Raw genomic sequence first — 18,726 nt, forward strand, 5'->3', positions numbered from 1 at the left:
TGAATCCTGAGTGACTCACGCCTGCAACGTAATTGAGAATTTTATTAATAATATGACTGTCAATCAAATACGTTTTCTCCCAAACATTTACAATATACACATGGAGGCCAAACAATGAACATCACCAGCACGTGAAGCGCTCCGGTGACCGTTTTGAGTGTACGTGTGGCGGGCGGGCGGGCGGCCGCCCCGCCCCACCCCGCCCCTCTCTCAAGTGTGAGTCGGGTGCCGCTCCAGGGGTACCTGCCCTCGGTCACGTGGCGTGGACCTCCACAATGTGCTCGTCGGCGGCGGGCAGGACCAGGACTTGCCGAGCGTGGCTGTGGTTGAACACCTGACCGGGTCCGAAGGGGTCCAGACGGGGCAGGGCCACGCCCCTGTGCTGCTGCTCGCCCAGCGATTGGACGCTGCCGCGACTGCGCACGCTGGCCGTGTCGGCCGCCGCGTCGTCCAAAGTCTTGTCCAGGAGAGACAGGCTGTCGTTTTCCACCTGGCTGTCTGAAGACGCAGAGCAAATGATGGATTGACGGAGCGCGTCTTTAATATTTGGTGCGCAGCCGGCCGGCCGGCCCCAACCTTTCGCCATTTTCACAGATACTTCTGCTCTCATGATTTGACGGCGCGGCGCGTAAAATATACCAAACACGTGCGCAACGTTTCAGAACACGGCTGATACGACGGCGGGCCGAACCATGACTGACCGGCGTCTGCTTGGACGCTGCTGGCGTTGTGAGGAAGATACTTGAGGACCTTGATCTTGGGGAAGGGAAGATGGCCGGCGAAGAGCGGCATGACCTCGATGTGGACTTTGTGAGCCCAAGAGCCCGACGACGGCATGGACACCAGGCCCGAACTGCGACCGCACACTGCCCAGTTACTGCTGCTGTCTGCCACTGCACGGGAGCAGGGACGGACGCGTCAGCACTGGCACGGCACACAAATGACTTGGCTTTCTTCTTCAAAGATTCGGAAGCGTCATTCGCAGCGACGAGTTTGGACGACTCGCGTCGCCGTCCTACCTTCATACATGACTTTGCCGCTTTCGAGGCCCTCGGCCTCTGTTTTGTCGTCGTCGGCGGCCGTTTCGCCGTCCGCGGGCCGGGCCGCTCGCTCGATGACCACCTCCAGGCCGCAGAGGGAGCCGGAGCGACAGTGACGCTCACCCGCCGGCGGAACCATGTCGGCTCTCACGCTGTACAAGGTCTGCCGGATCCAGAAAAAAGATGACGCGACAGCCACACCCGCCCGGGCCAGAGCGCCCCCTGATGTTTCTTACAGGCACGTTGTCCAGCAGGAAGTGGTGGTGGAAGGGCTCGAAAGCGGCGTCCTCGCAGCGCCCGCGGGGACAGAAGCTGGCCGAGAAGACGCACTCCAGACTGGACGGGAGAGCCTCCTTGCACGTGGCCTCCCACAGGAAGTACACACTCTGCTTACTGCATAACAACTACACACACAGGGGGGCGGGGTGGGGCGCGGCAGGGGAGGTGGTGACACACATCAATGGGTGGTCAAGAAGGAAAGTGTCACCTAGCCTTCATAAGTGTTGCAGATTTTTCTTCTTGCTTTCGGACCATCAGCTGATTAAGGTGAGCCGCTCACCTGCCGGGCGCAAGCATTGAGGCACGGCATCTCCAGAGAGGCCCGCCGCCGTGGCCCTTTCTCGGCCAGTTTGACGTGGGCCAGCGTGAAGTCGCAATCCGACACATTGTGCACGCATACCTGGATGTACTTCCTGTAGGGGGTGGGAACCGGAGAAACGCAAACAAAAAATGAGAATCAGAAGCCCCGGCGGCAGATCGGCCGCACTTCGAGAGCCCGAAAGAGACGGCCGTGGGCGCGGGTCGCCGGCTCTCACCTGTTGCCGGCCGATAGTAGCGAGTGCTCCGTCTTGAAGGGGATGTGGAAAGTGAGGCTCAGCAGGGTGGAGTAGATGGACCACGGACAGTCGATGGAAATCTGGGGACAAAGAGAGGGGGAGGCGGGCCGCGATGAAGGCGGGCGATCAGGCAGGCGGGCGGGCGGGCGGGCGGACGTCCCACCCTACGGGGAGCCGCGCCCACGGTCCCCGCTCACCCTCTGATCGATGGCAGCCATGGCCGTGTCGGGGTGACTGTAGCTGCGAGGCCGGCGCGGCGCCTCGCCGTTGGTCAGCCTTTCGTCGGCGAGCCGCTCCGGTCCAGGCGGGATGAGGCACAGGACCTCCAGATGGAACTCCAGCGTGTGGTAGGGAGGGGTGGGAGGCAGGCCAATGCTGGTCACTTTGTCCGAGGACTGGACGGACAATGCGCTCTCCGCCACGGCTGTCCAATGAGGAAGCAGCGGCGCAATTAAAGTCTGCGGTGCGATGGCGCGGGCCATGGCGCCAGCCGGCCATGGCGCCGCCTACGTACCGCCTCCGTTGTTGGCGATGCGTGCCGTGCAGCCGACGTGGGCCAGAACGGGCATGCTGTCGCTGTTACTGAGCTGCAGGGCGTCGCCCTTCCTCACGGCGTAGTGGCCTGTCAGCAGGGTGAACTTGACCCTCTGCGGGAGGCCCGCCAGCAGCGGCTCTGAAGGCGCACAAATGAGCATATCGCCCCGCTGGGTTGGCAGTTGGTGCGCGCGGTGACCCACCTGAAAGCGGCCGGACGCTGAGCTGCGGTTCCTGAGAGTAGACGTGGTACTGGACAGAGGGGTAGATGTGAGGCAGGACAAAGCTGACATTGGCCAAGGTGACGCACAGCTGCCGCAGCGTGTAGGTGCCCGCCTCGTTGCTCTGCGGAGAGAAAAACAAAGGCGCTCTTCGTTTGGCCCCACCCGCCGGCACGACACCTAAGCCGGTAGACAGCGGCGGCGTCTCACCGCTGCGGCCAGGACGACGCTGTTGTCTCCGGGCTCCAGCGTGATGCCGCTCGCCCTCAGCACCGGCGCGCCCTCCTTCGGGGCCGCGGGCGGCGCGCCCGCGGCGCCGTTCCGGGCCGGGGGGCCGGAGGCGTCCGGAGGCGAGCCGCTGTCGTGGCGACGCACCAGCAGGTGGGCGTTCCTGCACACCACGCCCGCCGAGCTGAGGGAATCGTCCGAGGGGCTGCGGTCGTGCGCCTCGTCCATCTCCGGCGGGGGGCCGGCGCTCAGGGAGGACGGCCGCCCCGGCGCAGTGACTGCCGCCTCAAAGTCCACCGTGCCGGGGAGGGCCGCTCCGCGAGCGCCCCCTTTGGAGACCCGCTCGGCGTCCAGGTGGACGCCGACTGCCAGCTCGTCCACCCGCACGGCGACAGGCATCCGGCAACGCAGCGTCAGCTCCACCTGACAATCACAATAACATCGTACCAGACAAGCGGCATATCATGTATGGCTGGAAGGAAGGGAGGAAGGAAGGAGAAAATGGCTCTCATTGTTGCTGAAGTGACTTTGTCCCTCCTGCTTGTCAAACAAACAATCTTGATGGAGCGAGAAGCGTATGCTACAGCGACAACCGCATAGTGAAATTTGCTGACGACACGACTCAATACAGGTTGGAGGTTGACCTTCTGACCATGTGGTGCAGGACAACAACCTCCTCTGAACGTCGACAAGACCAAGGAGATTGTTGTTGACTTCCGGAAGGGTCACACCCAACACCTGCCGCTGACCATCGACGGTGCTGTGGTGGAGAGAGTGAACAGCGCCAGGTTCCTGGGGGTGCGCATCAGTGAGGATCTCTCCTGGTCCACCAACACCGCATCACTGCATGGCAAAGAAGCGGCCCAGCGCCGCCTGTACTTCCTGCGGAAACTCAGGCGAGCGAGCGAGCGAGCGCTCCTCCGGCCGTCATGACTACGTTTTACCGTGGCACCATTGAGAGCGTCCTCTCTCTCCAGCTGTATTGCTGTTTGGGGTGGCAGCTGCACTGACTAAAACTTGAAGGCCCTGCAGCGCATAGTGAACATTTTTGCTCCTCTTATTTATTGTGTTATCTGTTTATTTATTATTTATTCATCACTCTTACTATATATTGTTTGAATTTTTGCCTTCTTGTTTTATATTGTGTCGCTTACTTGTATGTCTATCGTGTACTATGTCTCGTCACCGTGGGATAGAGGAAACGTAATTTCGGTTTCTTTGTGCGTCTTGACATGTGAAGAGATTGACAATAAAGCAGACTTTGACTTTGAAAAACAAACGCGAGCCTTGTCATACCCGCAGGGCTGCACCAGAGTGGACGCAGGCGCCGTCCGGCCCGAATCGGATCCGCGTGAGCTGAGCCAAGACGCCCATGTCCAGCGTGGCGGACAGATCGCCGCCTGCGGAGAGAAAGCGCGAGCGAGCGAGCGGTCGGCGTCAGCGGGCTCCCCCAAAAATCCGGCAGCCGTCGCTCACCCCCATCGGCAGGCTGGCCGGCGTAGTCGAGAACGTCGCGGCAAAAGCCCATCCTCTCCTCCGCGCTGAGGTTGCCGTCACCCGCCAGTAAGGCGCTGGTTCGCAAGGAGCTGCCGCGGGACGCCGGTTAAGGGAACGCAACACGAGTCGGGAGCGCAGGCCGGCTGAGCGGCCGAGCAGCCTTTGGGTCAGCGTCGGCAGAAGAGAAGGATACTCGGCGCTTCGCCTCAGCAGCTTCTGGCACTCGCCCATCTGTTTGCGGGTGTGGGTGACCGGAAAGGTCCAGCCCTCGCAAACGTACGAACGCAGAGCCTCGGCCAGCAAGGCTTCTGCTCGCTCCGGCTCGCCCTTGCTCCTAGAACGCACGGCGCGCAAATCAAGAGACGAAGAAGAAGAAGAAGCGTCATGGCGGTTGCGCTTGCTCGCTCACATGTAGAATTCCGCCAGACTTTTTCCCAAAAGTCGGGCCGAGCGCAGTCTGCCGACGGCTCGGTACATCTCCATGGCCGCCTGGCACAGCTCCTGTGGCCGGATCGGGAGGGAAGGAGGAGTTGGGTGAGCGAGCGAGCGAGCCAACGTGGAGAGCGGCCGTGGGCGCGCTGGCTTGGACCTCACCAGGTAATGCCTTTCAAAAGCTTCCACGGAGGACAAGGCTTCTTTCAGCTTCTTGTAGGGACTCTGCAGGCTGTTGACTGAAACACAAAGCCCAAGACAGCTGAGCTCAGCTCGGCCCCCGTCGGCCAACTTCTCAGAGGCATGGCGCGTCGGCAGATCCATCCATCCATCCATCGTCTATAAACAGGTGTCAGCAATTGGCCCACCTACCGGTTTCGGGGCGCTCATCCCCCAGACCGGCCAGCAGGTCCACCGTCCGGTTCAAGTCTTCCGAGGTGGGACCTTTGCGCGACACCAGCCCGCACAGGTGGCCCAGAGCCTTGAGCTGCGAGCAAGTACATCCGTTCAATGACAATTAGCGCTGCGCTCGTCATCCGGACGGGGACAGATTTGGCTCGGACAAACGTACACGCGTGTCGGGAGGCCAGCCGTCCTCCCCTCACCTTGTCGGCGGCGTAGGCCCACAGTCCCACCGTGTGCGAGGCGTTGGCGGCCAGCTGGGCCCGGTCGCAGCAGCTCTCGATGCGGTGCAGAACCTCCAGGCAGCTGAGGAAGACCCAGCAGTCCAGCGCCCCCCGCAGCACCGACACCTGCTGGAGGCGCGGGAGGAGGTCAGCAGGGCGCGTGCGAGCGAACCGGGGGGCCATTGCGGGCGGGCAAAACCAGAACCTCGAGCAGACGCAGCTCCTGCACGCAGTTGTGCAGCAGGTCCAGGGCCCGCTGGGTCACCTCCCAGGGCCTCTGCAGGAAGATGAGCAGGGTGCACTGGCGCGAGAAGAGGTAGCTGCGCAGGTCCAGAAGGCTGGCCGAGCCGCGCTGGATGCTGTCGCGCTTCTCCATGTCGATGGGGCGCCGCAGCAGCAGGCCGCTCCAGTTCAGCACCGGAGAGCAGAAGGAGCCCAGCCACTTGGCCGCATCTGAGGGCGAGGGATGGGCCGCCCCGGCCCGCAAACTCAAACGCTCGGCCCCAAAGCCCGCGCCCGCCGAGGCTTGCCGCCCCGGCCCAAAAAACCCTGGGCGTACCTCCGGCTCCAAAGTTGAGCACGTACTGCGTGAAGAGCGCGTCCAGCTCATCGTACTGGACCAAGGCGTCTTCGAACTGCTGCAACATCTCAAAGACGAACGCCAGCTCCTCCTGCGGCCACAGCGCACACAGCGACCGGCAAAACCAGAGCAAAGGGCAAAGTCAAAGGAGCATTAGGGGTTCACGAAGAGGTCCGGCCGGCCCCAGTTGGAGGTCAGGCTGAGAACAGTGCGGCAAGATGGGCTCGGAGCCCGACTCAACCTGGACCATGAAGTACTGGCAGAAGCTCCATCCGGGCTGGGTGCGTTTCTCCCTGAGGGTGCGCATGTCGTCCTCGAAGCGCCCCAGGTTCTTGGTGAAGGACATGAGCAGGAGCGTCCTCAGCTTGAGCAGCAGCGAGTTCCACGACTCCTGAGAGCGCGACGAGTCCTTCAGCGGCTCCGACAGCACCACGCACCTGCCGGGCAGGGAGAGGGTTGGAGGCGGCGAGCTGACACGCGCCGGGCCCAGAGCGGATCGAGGCCCTGGAAGCTGACCTGTCGTTCTGCTTGTTGCAGAAGTCGCCGCGGAGTTTGTCCACGATGGACGAGCGGGGCAGAATGTTGCCTTTGTTCTTCTTGCGCCCGTCGCCGCCGTCCACCACGATGATGAGCCAGTCGGCCGAGCCGTGCGCTCGCAGGCTGCTCTGCCATCGGCTCACGTCCTCCTTCACCGAGCCGCGGTACGCCTCGGCGTCCTGCCGAAGGGCAGCCTCGCTAAGTCTCTCTGCGTCTTCCCTCGCCGCAGACGTTACTACTCACGCAGCAGTCGGTCCAGTAGATGTGCAGGAAGGGGAAGGTGAGCAGGGCCTTGGTGCCGTCCTTGGGCAGCAGCTCCTCCTTGAACTGGACAAAGTTGGCCTCCAGGTGGATCATCTTGGGAGCGCGTCCGTACGTCCTCAACACGCGCACACATGGTGGGGAAACATTGAGACACGTGGACGCCGAGCTCCCGACCGAGCGGTTGTCTCTACTGACCTCCTCCACTCCATGGGCTCGCGGGGCAGCTGCTGAGCCAGGGCTGTGTAGAGAGACGTGAACAAGGCCTGGTCCCCGGCACCTGGCGGGCGGGGCAACAAGGCTCAGCACTGGAAATGGGCACGGCGTCTTGACGACAAACCGTCTCCGTCGCTTCGTTTCAAACCTTAACTTTGGCTCGGGACGTCACGGGACAAGACCCACAAGTCAGGTGAGTCATGGACAGAGGCGGAGCAAACAACACTTTGGGCTTCACTTGCATGTTTGAAAGCCTAAACTTGGCTTCAAACCCTACCAGGAAAAATCGAGGTCGGATTGGAAACCTCAACTTGAACTCCGAAGTGGGACGACAGAGCGCATGCGCCGCGAAAAACGCACACCCGGCGACCCAGACAACTCGACGGCTCTCATGAAATAAGGCCGAATGAAGGACAAAAACATTTACTACCGTGACCAGCCGAAAAAAGTCAGGTCCAACGTCAAGGCCCGCTCACCGGTGAGCAAGGCTAACTAGCTGGCTGGCTGGCCGGCTAGCGAGCCGCCGGGAGAGGAGAGCCGAGCGAGCGGCCCCAACAACCCCCACCGCAGTGTCCGGGTCCCTGTTCGAGTTGGGGAAAGACCGAGACGGTTCGTGGCGCGAACGCGCTAATCACGGCTGCAGCTACTGTTCGTGTTAAAGCTAATGCTAACGCTCCCTGAGACGGGACGGGACGAGACGAGACAAGACGAGAGCGGAGCGGAGCGGAGCGGCGCTCACATGTGACGATGGGTTTGTTCTCCATAGCGTAGATGACGGCGGCGGCGGCGGCGGATGGCTTCTCTTGACCACTGTCCATGTGCGTCAGCGACCGCGGCGGCGCGCCATTAAACGGAGCCGCGACCGAGCGCGGCTTGGAAGGAGCGAAGCGCTGCGGACGAGTCAGGCTGAGGCTCCGGTCGCTGCAGGCAGGCAGGCAGTAGTCACTCACTCGACCGACCGAGGGAGGGAGGCGGAAAGAGGGAAGGAAGGAGCGGCCAAGGGGCGGGCGGGCGGGGGCGGGGCCGGGCACAAGTACGCTTCCGGGAAACGCTGACGTCGTAAAGGACCAGCCGCAAGTTTGGTCAGTGCCTGACCGTGGGTGGTGGCCACAATCCAAATCAGGAGGGGGAAAGAAGGGAGGGGCTTTATTCAACTTTTACGGAGAGGTGTCGCTGCCGCATGATAAAACAATGTTCAATTTTCTTCTTACTGATAAACGACACGAGCTTTTCACAAGTTACATTTCTGTTCTGTCCTGCGTGGAGAGCATCTACACTACAGTATGGTTTGGTCATCTTACTTTAGATTGCACTTCCACACCAGCTTGCATGTAGAATTGAAAGTGCGTCACGTGATTTGATTGTTGTGGTCAGTCACTCGCCATCCATCACGTGATCTCGGCTGCTCTCGGCGCCATCTCCCTCCTCGGCCTCCTGGCCTTGGGCCTCCTCTCGCTCCTTTGCGGGCTCCTCTCCGTCGCCTCGGCGCTCTCCCCCGTGCTGCCGCCCGGTCCGGGCCTCCAGCTCCCACTCCAGGAGAGCCACGCGGGCCTCCATCTTGCGGTTACTGGACTCGGCCTCCGCCATGAGGCGAGCCAGTTTGGTTTGCAGGGCCTCCAGGACGCTCTCCAGCGTGCCGATCTTGGTCTCCACTTGCTGGGCGCCGTCCCCCGCCTCCGTCGCCCCACCGCCGTCATCGAGCATGCCCATCTTGGTCAGGATCTGACGGCCCTTCTCCTCCAGGTGACGCTTGGCCGCCGGGTACTCTGACAGTACGTCGGTCAGGTCCTCTTTGGACAGGCTGAACAGGTCCGAGTATCCGACGCTTCGGATGTTGGCGGTGCGCCGATTGCCCGACTTGTTGCCTAGGGCGTGAAGGTGGCGATGACAAAGGGCGTGGCTGCGCCACGGCGGGCAGAGGGGCTGACCTTTGATGTTGAGGATGCTGATTTCCCCAAAGAAGTTTCCTTGGCCGAGCATGGCAAAGTGGGCGACGCCGTCGTCGGCCACCACGGCCAGCTTGCCTTCTTTGATGATGTACATCTCGTGGCCCACGTCGCCCTTCCTGCACACGTACTCCCCTGGACTGAACACCTGCAGCAGCATCACATACGCCACGACACGGGTCAGCTGAGCACCGAGACACGCGCCGCAGCGGCGGCGGCGGCGGCTGACCTGCGGCGTTAGCTTGAGCACCAGCTCCTCCAGGAGGCTCTTCTCACAGCTCTGAAAGATGGTGACCTTGGAGAGGGTCGGCAAGTGCACGCTGACGGCGATCTCGGTTCTGAGGTGGAGCGGCAGCTGCTGCAGAATCTCGTTCTCCCGCATGATTTTCTTGTTAATGCGAAGGTGCTGGTACCAGTTGTCGATGCGCTGACGCAGCTCCTTGCTGATGTGGTGGCTGCGCAGGTAGGCCTTCACCTAACAGCCCAACGGTTTGGACACAAAGCTAGCGCGTACGCTAGCTGCCAAGCGACGCGAGTCGACACGGCCGCCGTCGGGCCGACGGAACCTCCCGGCTTACCAGCTCGTGATTGGGGAAAAAGACGTGGTCGCGGTCCCTCAGGCTGGTGATGACGTTGCCCACGTTGCCCACGATGGACGCAAAGACCAGCACGGCGATGAGCAGGTCAGCGATCATGAAGAGGAAGGCCTCCTCCTGACGGGGCAGGGGCGTGTCGCCCACCGTGGTGAAGATCTGCGCCGAGAACCAGAAGCAGTACAAGTATTGGCGGCGGGTGGACGCGAACGCCGGGAGGGACGCGTTGGGATAAACCCAGCCGTCGCTGCCGAAGCCGATGTGGTCGGACAGCGCAAAGTACAGGCAGGCGTTCCAGTGGATCAGCACAAAGATGTAGACCATCAGCTTGGCGATGCGGAAGGTGTTTGGGTACGAGGTCCTGGTCTCCGTGCGGTCCAGGGCCTCGTTGAGCCGCGGCGTGCGAAGCAGACGGTTGATCCTCACTGTGGCCGCCTGGACGCCAAAGACCAGGTAGAACAAGTCGGTCGGCAGCAGCGATGCCAGGTCCCGCAAGAAGCGCTTGGAGCCCAGGTAGCGCCGCTTCAGACGAGCCACGTCTCGAACCAGGACGCCCTGCTCCAGGTAGCCTGGATGGGATACGCAGCCACCACGTGAGGTTAGCTAAAAAAAAAACGCTCCGCAATCACGGACGAACGCACACAAAGAAGCACGCGGGATCCCACGTTGAGCCACGCGCCTCGTACCCGAGCGCAGGGCGACCATCATGTCGGCGGCGTACATCACATCGGACGCGGCGTCCAGGGTCAGCCACACGGCCAGGTAGCCCAGCGCAATGGACGGGAAGCACGTCCTGGTGTCGCGCACAAACACAGCGGGCCTCGCATTTGCTCGCCGGTTGCTCATTGGTCCCCGAGCCGCCTCCGAAATAGCCATTTCCTACCTGAGGATGATGACCACCCAGTTGTAGACGACGGGCAGAACCATGAGCTGCAGCCAAACGTAGTAGAACCGCTCGGCCGGGTCCACCACCCAACTGGTCCAGCTGGAGGCAAATCGAGCACCCGTTTCCATGATAGAATCTTGCTTTTCATTTGCTTGCTACTCACGTGGCGACGCGGGGATCCGAGCCGTCCGAGCCGTCCCGGACGCCGTCCGCCTCTTGGCCCACCTTGGACCTCTGCCGCCAGCTGAGCCACGCCAGCCAAGCCGAGCCAGAACCCTTGTTCATGGTCACTTCAAATGTGCCTGCGTTCTGCCTGCGTGGCTGCCTGAGAGCGCGTGCGTACCAGCGTGAGAGAGCATCTGTGTCACCATGGACGACAACACAACATCATCGTCGTCGTCTCCTCCAGGAGCGTCTTCATCCCCTGGGGAGGGAGGCCCGTATATTGTTGACGAATTCAAGTGTGATTTCCGTTGCATTATAAATGACTTTTCATAACATTCAGAGTTTTTGAAATCAAGAAAATACAACTTTGTGATTCCCACGTCTTTTTCAGATCCACAAAATAAATAAATAAATAAATAAATATATATCTATATATAGATAGAGATAGAGATATATATTTTACATCCATATATATATATATATGTAAAATATATCTCTCTCTATATATAAATAATAATAAATATTACATACATACCGTTTCAAGATATGCATCCACAAATACACGCACCGGCATGTCTCAGATCTTCATTCAGGCGTTGAAAGGCCATCACTCCTTCATCCGCCGCGAGGGGGCAGTGTTGTCTTCATTGAGCGCATTATATGACTGGACGACTCTGCAGGGACTTGACTTTAAAATGGGGAAAGGGTTTATTTCGATATTTTAGAAGACAAACAAAAGTATTTTATCAAGTTTAAAGGATGTCTGAATAATAACAATAATAAAATAGGTGTTGCCTGCGACTGCGACTGCGACTGCGACTGCGACTGCGACTGCGACTGCGACTGCGACTGCAAGTCAGTCGCTTGTGTTTGCCCCCTCCAACGGCAGGCTGACTTGAATAGAGCTCATTTCCGCACAGTAGGTGGTGCTAGGCGCCAAAGAGAGAATTGCGCCTCGATGAGAATTAAGACGGGAAGAATCCAAGGTCACAGCCACATTTGACAACATTTGGGGCTTAGCAAACGGATGGATGGCTCCGTTGTTGTTTTCCTCTATTTTCCCATTTCTTTCTCATGAACGCTCGCTCGCCATGCCAATAGTCACCACCAGGAGGCCGCCTTCTCGGTGGAACCATTGAATGTATGCCAGAAAGATGGTGATTGCCAAAGAAGGTCCAGGGTTGCTCTTCTTGGCTCTTCTTTCTTCTTGCCTGCACGTGGGATCATCCAGAAGGGAAGACTCGGCATAACCACCTGTATGTTGGGCAAGCCACAGTTGGACTTTTCCTTCTCCTCATCCCGCGCTAACTCATAAGCTACACTTGCACATTGCCTTCATCCTCTCTCTGGGGGCGCTCTTTTGGCCCTCGGGAACTCTCTAGACTGTGTACATTGACGGCCCAAACCCGCCGGCTGTTCTCCAGTTGTGACAGGCCTCGCTTCCTTATGACGACAATTAGTGGCTGTTAGGGAGCGGGAGGGAGGGGGTTCCAGGGAGGGGCCTGCTCGTGGAGAAGGACACAATTAACAAACGCAAGAAAGATATTTGCTAATGAGGATGCACAAACTCCTGAGACCTGATCAGGTGTGGGGCGGTGGGCGGGCGGGTGTTTCCCCGTGGGTTACTTGTGACAACGGCACATATGCGAGGTCACCTGACACATGCCGACATCAAGCCCGAGAGCGTTTGACATGCTGCGTGGCGCCGACAGCTGTTCTTCAGATTTGGCCCGTGCGGCGGGGGTCAAGTCCGAATAACAACCGCAGCTCAGTAACAAACGCCAGCGCCCGGGCGCCAGTGCACACGCGCACGGTGACGGCACGCTGGCCGCACAAGTCTCTCTTTGTCGTTTTGTGCGGCCCAGCTGGACGTGCTGACTGGCACCGGTTTGGGGGGGGGGTCGTCTGCATGATGCAAGTCCAATGACATCACGCAACGTGGCGTCCGCCAGCATCCTCGTGCACTTTGGCCCTTTGCTTGGTGCAAACAAAGAGCGCACAATGCACAGTCACCATTGAAGTCCAGGCCAAAAAGTGTTGAGCGTGCCATTGTCTCTCACGCTAATTGCGTGCGAATGTCAGCGCGAGCGAGGCGACCGGCTAAATGAGCCGCTGGGAGCGTCGTTGCCTCATTAAAGGACACGGTGACGAGCGCGTGCACCCTCCTGAGGGAAATTAGCCATCAAAGCCCCCGATGCCGGGCCGCGCCCGCTCCCGGCAGGCCTCGGGACAGCTAATTGCTCGGCGGCCTGAAGCGGGCGCTCCTTCTGCGCGCCCACCAAAGCAGGCAGGACGGAGCGGGCCCGTCGGCATCCAGACGCCGGCAGATGCTAGCACGCTAGCCGCGGCGCGGTCAATGCGTGTCGCGCAATGAGCGCCTTTGACAGCCAGACGCTCCGCGCTGACCTTTGTCTCCGGCGCGAAGCGACGCAGAGGCGCCGCCCGCCGTGCCCGGGCAAAATGGCAGTTGGTGCCCCGGCAGGGTCAAAGAAGTAAGCAAAGAAAGAAAAAAGGAGGGAGACAAATGGATCCAAAAGGAGAGCGGAGCACGCTCGTGATCGATGGCACTGAGTTCCCCCGACTCGCGTCCCGGCACGCTAGTCCCGCGTGGCCGCGTTGACCTTGTTTGCGTCGAAAGCCTGGCGCGAGGCCTCCTTGAGGAGCCGGCACCGCTCCAGATGGTCCGGCTCCCCTCAGCGCCCTCCTGATTAAACACCGGCGACGGCATTAGGCGACGGCATTAGGCGACGGCATTAGGCGAGCCTCGGCGCCGACGTGTCGCGCAGCGTGAGCGCGACAAGACTCCCGGAAGGACGACAGCGGCTCGCTAAACGCGCGTCTGTTTGGGCCTGCGGGGGGCTGTCCACCGGTGGGGGGGGGGGGGGGGGGGGGGGGGGGGGGGAGACAAAAGCAGACCCTCACAAAAACAAAGCCACAAGTTTGGAGCAGAGTGGCACACTTTATTGAGACACAAAAGCACAATTGCTGCGATGGCGTCGTATCACATTGGGAGCCAAGGTGCACCTTTTTAGCCTGCGTGTTAACTTGCTAGGCCGCTCACGTGCGCGCCCACCCGCCGCCAACAGGGCCCTCAGCCGTGCACGCGAGCGAGCGGGCGGGCGGGCGGCGGTCCAGGAAGCAAAGACGCTCGGGAAGACTTTGACACATGCTAATGTATGCTAACGAGGAGCCGCCATGGCACCTGCGCACACGCACACACGGCCCATGACATCACGGCAAAAGAACGCACGGCGTCGTCTTCCGACGTTGACCCGCCCTCGTGCTCCCGGAGGACACGCTCGCGCACACATGCTCGCCCAATGTCCTTGGCTTGACGTGTTGACTTTTTGCTGGTCAGCAAAGAGACCACCGGACAGGTATTGTGTGTGTGTGTGCGTGTGTGTGTGAGGGAGCGACGGACGTGGGGGCTTCGGGACGCACACTGAAGTCTTGTGGCTCCGGTCCAGACCTCACACACGTTTGCCCTTGACTTGAGTGTGTGTGTGTGTGTGTGTGTGTGAGCAGATGGATGGGTCAGATGGGTGCAGAAGCAAAAGTGTGTTTGTGTGCTTTACTGATGCACAGCCTCAAAAAAAATGAAGGAAAACACACACACACAGACACACACGCGCGCGCGCGCGCACGCACACACACACACACACCTTCAAACATCAGCATGCACATAGACTATTTTGAACTTTCACTTTGCCCTTGACTTCTCTATCGAGCGTGTACGCGCGCGCGCGATAAGCCCACATCGTTGCTCGCTGTGGTGACGTAATCGCGTCCATGACGTCATGATGCGACTTCACGATGATATTTGAGCGCCTTGCAGCTTTTGCTTTCCTTTCTCCATTGTCTTTGAATGTTTCATGAGCGTCTCCCTTTTGCTCATTTTAATTTCTCCATCGATCGACGCACGCTCTTGTTTGCGTTTCTATTTGATGGTGCAACATTTTCGCGGCCTCTCAATGCCTCGAAATATGCGACGATTTGAGCAGAGGGCATTTGCTGGAGCTTTCTGTGGAAAGATCTCACTCCGCGCGCGTGTGTGTGCGTGTGTGTGTGTGTGTGTGTGTGTGTGTGTGTGTGCTCGCGCGCAGGAGATGAGTTAAAGTGGCAAGCCAAAGCGCGAGCGGACCCCCGCGACGCTGCAACAATGAGAGCAGCCGGCAGTAGAAAGCGACACCCTCTCAGGGGCGCTCTCAAGATGCGGGGGGGAATAAAAGGTAGGCAAGTGGACCAAGTCGCAAGGTAGCTAATCCCGCACGAAGCAGCTTTATGCAAATGCACGTTACAAAATGGAGCGTCCGACTTTGATGAGGCCCCGCCCCCTCGTCCTTATTTGCCGTAATCTGTCCTAATTGCGTGCAGCGCCTCTTTTGTGCGCCTCACGCTCGCTCGCTCGCAGCGGCCGTAATCCGCACCAAGTGCTCGTCGGGATGGCCAGCCTTCTTCTTCTCCATTTTTCTGTCCTTTTGAACGCGTTGTCACACACAGAGAGCGAGAGAGCAAAGAATCAAAAGGCGTCATCATTACAACACTGGTCTTTTCATGCTGGGGGGTCTCGGCTAGGGCCCAACGAGTAGTAGCACCAACGCCCACCCCAAAGTTTCCCCTTCAGAGGTCGGCTCAACACAATTCTTCAACATCTTCATCCCTTGGTCCTTTTGTGGGCGGGGGACTCGCAGGCGTCACTTGGGGAACCTGGCAGGCGGGGCCGGCTGGACAAACCTGGGCAGCCCGCAGGCCACGCACGGGCAGGGGGGCAAGCATGACCCCAGGGGAGGCCCCAAGCCCCACCGCGCGGGGGTCAGCGGGCTTTCCGGGGGCCCGGGGGACAGTGGGGGTACACACTTGAGGACGCCGGGCAGAGGGGGAGAGGCTCTCGAGCCTGCGAAGGGCTCCCGGGCCAGGAGTAGCCGCCCGGGGCCCGAGACGAGGGGCCAGCCCCCGGTCAGCAGCAGCCGAGGGCCGGGCCCCGCGCCGAGCTCGCCCAGGAGCCGACGCATCTCCTGCAGCGACGAGCCCAGGAGCAGGATGTAGTTGCGCGCCAGCACCAGCGTGGAGATCTTGGAGAGCCGGCGTCCGGGAGGAGCGCCCGCCAGGCGAGGAGGTGCCGAGGAGGGGGCGGAGGAGGCGTAGGGGACCATGACCTCCCTCAGGGCGTCCATGGCCACGTTGAGGTCCTGCATCCTCTTCCTCTCGCGGCTGTTGATCTTCCTGCGCAGCTCCTGCTGCTCCTTGGCGCTTAGTTCCCGGCCCGCCTTGGAGGAGCCCCCTCTGGCGGAAGCCCCCGTTGCCGTGCGGAGACGGGAGACCAACGCAGAGGGGCCGGAGGGTAGGTCCGGCGCCGGGGCGCGGTGGGCTTCCGGAGGGGCTCGGAGCCTGGAGTCGCTCAAAACGTTCATCTTCAGCAAAGAAGAGCCAAGAGAAGGGTGAAGAGAAGGGCTGTCGGTGGTGATGGGGCCACGACGACCACTTGGTTGGTTGGCTGCTTCTCCCGAGGACCTTCTGGCTGCTTCGTGAGGACTCTGAAAGTGATCCCCCCCCTTCACATGCTGGAAAGTCAGCTAAATGACCCCACCCCCCGTTCCTGACCAGCGCCGCCCCCCCCCCCCCCCTCCAGGGCAGCCGACAAACTGCCATTCAGCACTTCCTCCATGCAGGCCAGGGCACTCCCAGCACACACAAAGACGCACGCACGCACGCACGCACGCACGCACGCACACACACTGCTGGACGACCAACTCAGGTGAAACTTGACATGCACGTTCGGCCAACGTCAACTGTCCTCGGCATGCACGCAGCCCATCTTGAAAAGAGACATTGACACAAGCCGCCTAGCTCCGTCCCCCGCTCCACGCCGTGCGTGCATGCGTGCGTGCGACGGAGGGGGGCTGCAAGGTCCGACTCCAAACACAAGGCGGCTTGTCTACGACGCAAGGACGAGCGGCCAGCACAGGAAGGGACGCCACCTGTGTGCCCGTGTGGAACATAGAGTGCGTGTGTGCGCGCGGACAATGAATGTGAAGGAGGCGGGACGTTAACGTTGGATCCGGCGGACGGACGGACGGACGGAAAAAGGGGACACCTGCTTGCATGGCCTTCAAATAAAGAAGCCGGTGTCCCTCAGCCGCCAAGCTTCCAGGCACCCGGCGCAAGAAGACTGAAGGCTTTATGGGGGGGCACGCAGCAGCATCCATTTGGACCAGCAGCACGTGTGCACCTGCTCGCTAAAAGACACGACTGTCCCATCTTCTCCCGTCGTCAGGAAAAGAGCGGCCCATGCAAGCCATCCATGCTCAGCACGCGCCACAATTGCTCTGGGAACATACACGCACACACACGCACGCACGCACGCACCGAGAGCGGAACTTCAGTCGAAAACAAAGGCAAAAAAAGGCTGATGTCTTAGCTTTTATATGTGTTTGTGTTTTTTTCATACTATCGTCTTCTCCCTCCCGCCCCATTTTTTTAAAATGAGGAGAACGAAGAGCGACTTGGTGCACGAACGACACGTCCCAGAAAATCAACAAATTGGATTGGACGCTCCGAGGAGGCCCGATCTGGTGAAGGCCGCGCGCGCTGCATGCGCTCTGTCTCCGGAGTGGCAGAGCGAGCCAGTGACATGCATGGCCGGCCGCCTTCTCAGTGTCCCCGCAGCGAAATGTTTACAATATTATGTAAATATTTACTTATTTATTTACTTATTTATTTACTTATTTATTTACTTATTTATTTACTTATTTATATGTATGTATGTATGTATGTATTTAATTAATTTATGTATTTATTTTGAGTTTAATCGTCGTGCGAACGCGCACAACTATTCGCACTCCGGCCACAACCAAGTCAGCCGAACTTTGCCGGCCTGCACCATGCATGCATCAGTGACGACGTTCATCAACTCCAAATCGGTTCCGTGCACAAGCCTTATCGAATCACTTGCCACAAGAGGAGAAGGCGTTCAAGACATCGTACTCACCGAAGACGCTTCTTGTTTGTAGCCCAACTTGATTTTCTCTGCGAGCATGCAGCCACCATGCAAGTGAGCTGGCCGCGCCAAATCAATCGTTCAGCGCCAAGCCATGCAGAAGCGCGGTCCGACTTGCATGGCTTTTCTTTGCCCTTGTGTTCTTTTCGACAAGGAATCGCATGCAGCCAGCGTGTGGAGGGAGTCGCCGCTTTGCAAGGCGGCCACGCGAGTCGCAAGCGACCAACCCGAGGGAGGACGCGAAACATGCACTGCGCAAACCGGAAGAAGGCCCTCCTCGAATCTGAAAGCGATTCTTCATCAACAAATCAAATGTATCGTGCGCGCTGCTTCACTTTGGAGATCTCACCTGTGCACGATTGAAGTAAATTGCGTGTGCGTTTCCCTTCTATCAAACGAGAAGGATTGTCGGTCGGCCAGCCCGGCCCGGCCCGGCCACAGCGTGCTGAAATGGCACGTTGAGAGCTTTTATTTATAGTTCTTCCTATTTTTAAAGGTATACATACTCGTGCGGCATGGTTGAAAAAACACATTTCTATGACCATGCCCTATTGTTATTATTATTAATAATTTTATGATCATCATAATAATAATAAGTATTATTCTTCCTTAGTATTATTACTACTTTTGATTATCTTTATTTGACAATTTTGACAACAGCATTAAATTTCGTTTCGGAATTATTGTAAATGCAACAGCATTGGATTTGGCCATGCACGCTGCGTGGAATGAGAAGGCGTTCCAAGAGGGTGAAACGAGAGCGAACCGCGCGCGCACGCATTGCACGCATGCCGTTGACGTGCGTGGAAATTCTCATTTGGCAAAAACAAAGCCAAGTTTTCTTTTCCACCTGACGCGACTATACGAAAAAGGCGACAATTAATTGTTGCAAACTGAACTGACACTGTTTGTTTTCAAGTTGATGAATGTGGCGGAAATGTGGCTTTTGGAGCTTTATTTTTTTGTCACAACACACACACACACACACACACACATTTGCTCCGAAACGAACAAAGTCGACGTGAAGGCCAGTCTTTTTGCGGGCTTTATTTTCCTTGAATGGAGTCACATGAACTTATCAATAAATATTCGCATAAGTATTCACAAAGGGAAAGAGGGAGCGCGTGCGCG

The 18,726-nt window shown here is 59.0% G+C and overlaps 4 protein-coding genes across 6 annotated transcripts in view; 1 reads left to right on the forward strand and 3 right to left on the reverse strand.

The window, feature by feature from the left end:
* The window catches only part of neurod1 (neuronal differentiation 1), a 134,301-nt gene that overhangs the window by 66,867 nt on the left and 48,708 nt on the right, over positions 1–18,726 (forward strand). The window lies entirely within an intron of this gene.
* Positions 23–7,985, reverse strand: trappc10 (trafficking protein particle complex subunit 10). Of its 3 annotated transcripts, none has more exons than XM_061286704.1 (24): positions 7,748–7,985; positions 6,991–7,072; positions 6,775–6,910; positions 6,511–6,710; positions 6,236–6,431; positions 5,974–6,085; positions 5,620–5,867; positions 5,394–5,540; positions 5,161–5,275; positions 4,951–5,027; positions 4,766–4,857; positions 4,550–4,690; positions 4,336–4,445; positions 4,156–4,259; positions 2,842–3,282; positions 2,614–2,755; positions 2,391–2,549; positions 2,074–2,300; positions 1,856–1,956; positions 1,600–1,732; positions 1,277–1,444; positions 1,020–1,203; positions 702–893; positions 23–498 (listed from the first exon to the last, which is right to left on the reverse strand). In XM_061286704.1, exons 1-24 carry the CDS (start codon positions 7,824–7,826, stop codon positions 254–256), a joined length of 3,831 nt encoding a protein of 1,276 aa, XP_061142688.1. In that variant the 5' UTR covers positions 7,827–7,985; the 3' UTR covers positions 23–253. The 3 variants fall into 3 exon arrangements, with proteins under 3 accessions (XP_061142688.1, XP_061142687.1, XP_061142689.1); XM_061286703.1 differs by having other exon boundaries at positions 5,394–5,543; positions 7,748–7,984; XM_061286705.1 differs by lacking the exon at positions 23–498 and having other exon boundaries at positions 741–924; positions 5,394–5,543.
* Positions 8,138–17,842, reverse strand: cnga4 (cyclic nucleotide gated channel subunit alpha 4). The gene is made up of 9 exons (XM_061287237.1): positions 17,587–17,842; positions 11,134–11,286; positions 10,597–10,857; positions 10,431–10,532; positions 10,234–10,340; positions 9,533–10,116; positions 9,184–9,429; positions 8,937–9,102; positions 8,138–8,873 (listed from the first exon to the last, which is right to left on the reverse strand). The coding sequence occupies exons 3-9, from the start codon at positions 10,716–10,718 to the stop codon at positions 8,383–8,385; spliced, it is 1,818 nt and encodes a 605-aa protein (XP_061143221.1). The 5' UTR covers positions 10,719–10,857; positions 11,134–11,286; positions 17,587–17,842; the 3' UTR covers positions 8,138–8,382.
* Positions 15,293–16,009, reverse strand: olig1 (oligodendrocyte transcription factor 1). The gene has a single exon (XM_061286306.1). It carries the CDS (start codon positions 16,007–16,009, stop codon positions 15,293–15,295), a length of 717 nt encoding a protein of 238 aa, XP_061142290.1.

Source organism: Syngnathus typhle, linkage group LG9 (genome assembly GCF_033458585.1).
Source record: "Syngnathus typhle isolate RoL2023-S1 ecotype Sweden linkage group LG9, RoL_Styp_1.0, whole genome shotgun sequence".
Taxonomy (NCBI): domain Eukaryota; kingdom Metazoa; phylum Chordata; class Actinopteri; order Syngnathiformes; family Syngnathidae; genus Syngnathus; species Syngnathus typhle.

What these genes read in the sequence shown, in the direction of transcription:
- trappc10 (XM_061286703.1), bottom strand. Translation starts at nt 7,826, where the DNA reads ATGGACAGTGGTCAAGAGAAGCCATCCGCCGCCGCCGCCGCCGTCATC. An exon ending in GGATGAGCGCCCCGAAACCG is followed by an intron (nt 5,028 to 5,160) that starts GTAGGTGGGCCA and finishes TTTGTGTTTCAG; the next exon opens with TCAACAGCCTGCAGAGTCCC. An exon ending in TCAATGCTTGCGCCCGGCAG is followed by an intron (nt 1,445 to 1,599) that starts GTGAGCGGCTCA and finishes CTGTGTGTGTAG; the next exon opens with TTGTTATGCAGTAAGCAGAG.
- cnga4 (XM_061287237.1), bottom strand. Translation starts at nt 10,718, where the DNA reads ATGAACAAGGGTTCTGGCTCGGCTTGGCTGGCGTGGCTCAGCTGGCGG. An exon ending in TCGGATCCCCGCGTCGCCAC is followed by an intron (nt 10,533 to 10,596) that starts GTGAGTAGCAAG and finishes ATTTGCCTCCAG; the next exon opens with CTGGACCAGTTGGGTGGTGG. An exon ending in CAGCATCCTCAACATCAAAG is followed by an intron (nt 8,874 to 8,936) that starts GTCAGCCCCTCT and finishes TTCACGCCCTAG; the next exon opens with GCAACAAGTCGGGCAATCGG.
- olig1 (XM_061286306.1), bottom strand. Translation starts at nt 16,009, where the DNA reads ATGAACGTTTTGAGCGACTCCAGGCTCCGAGCCCCTCCGGAAGCCCAC.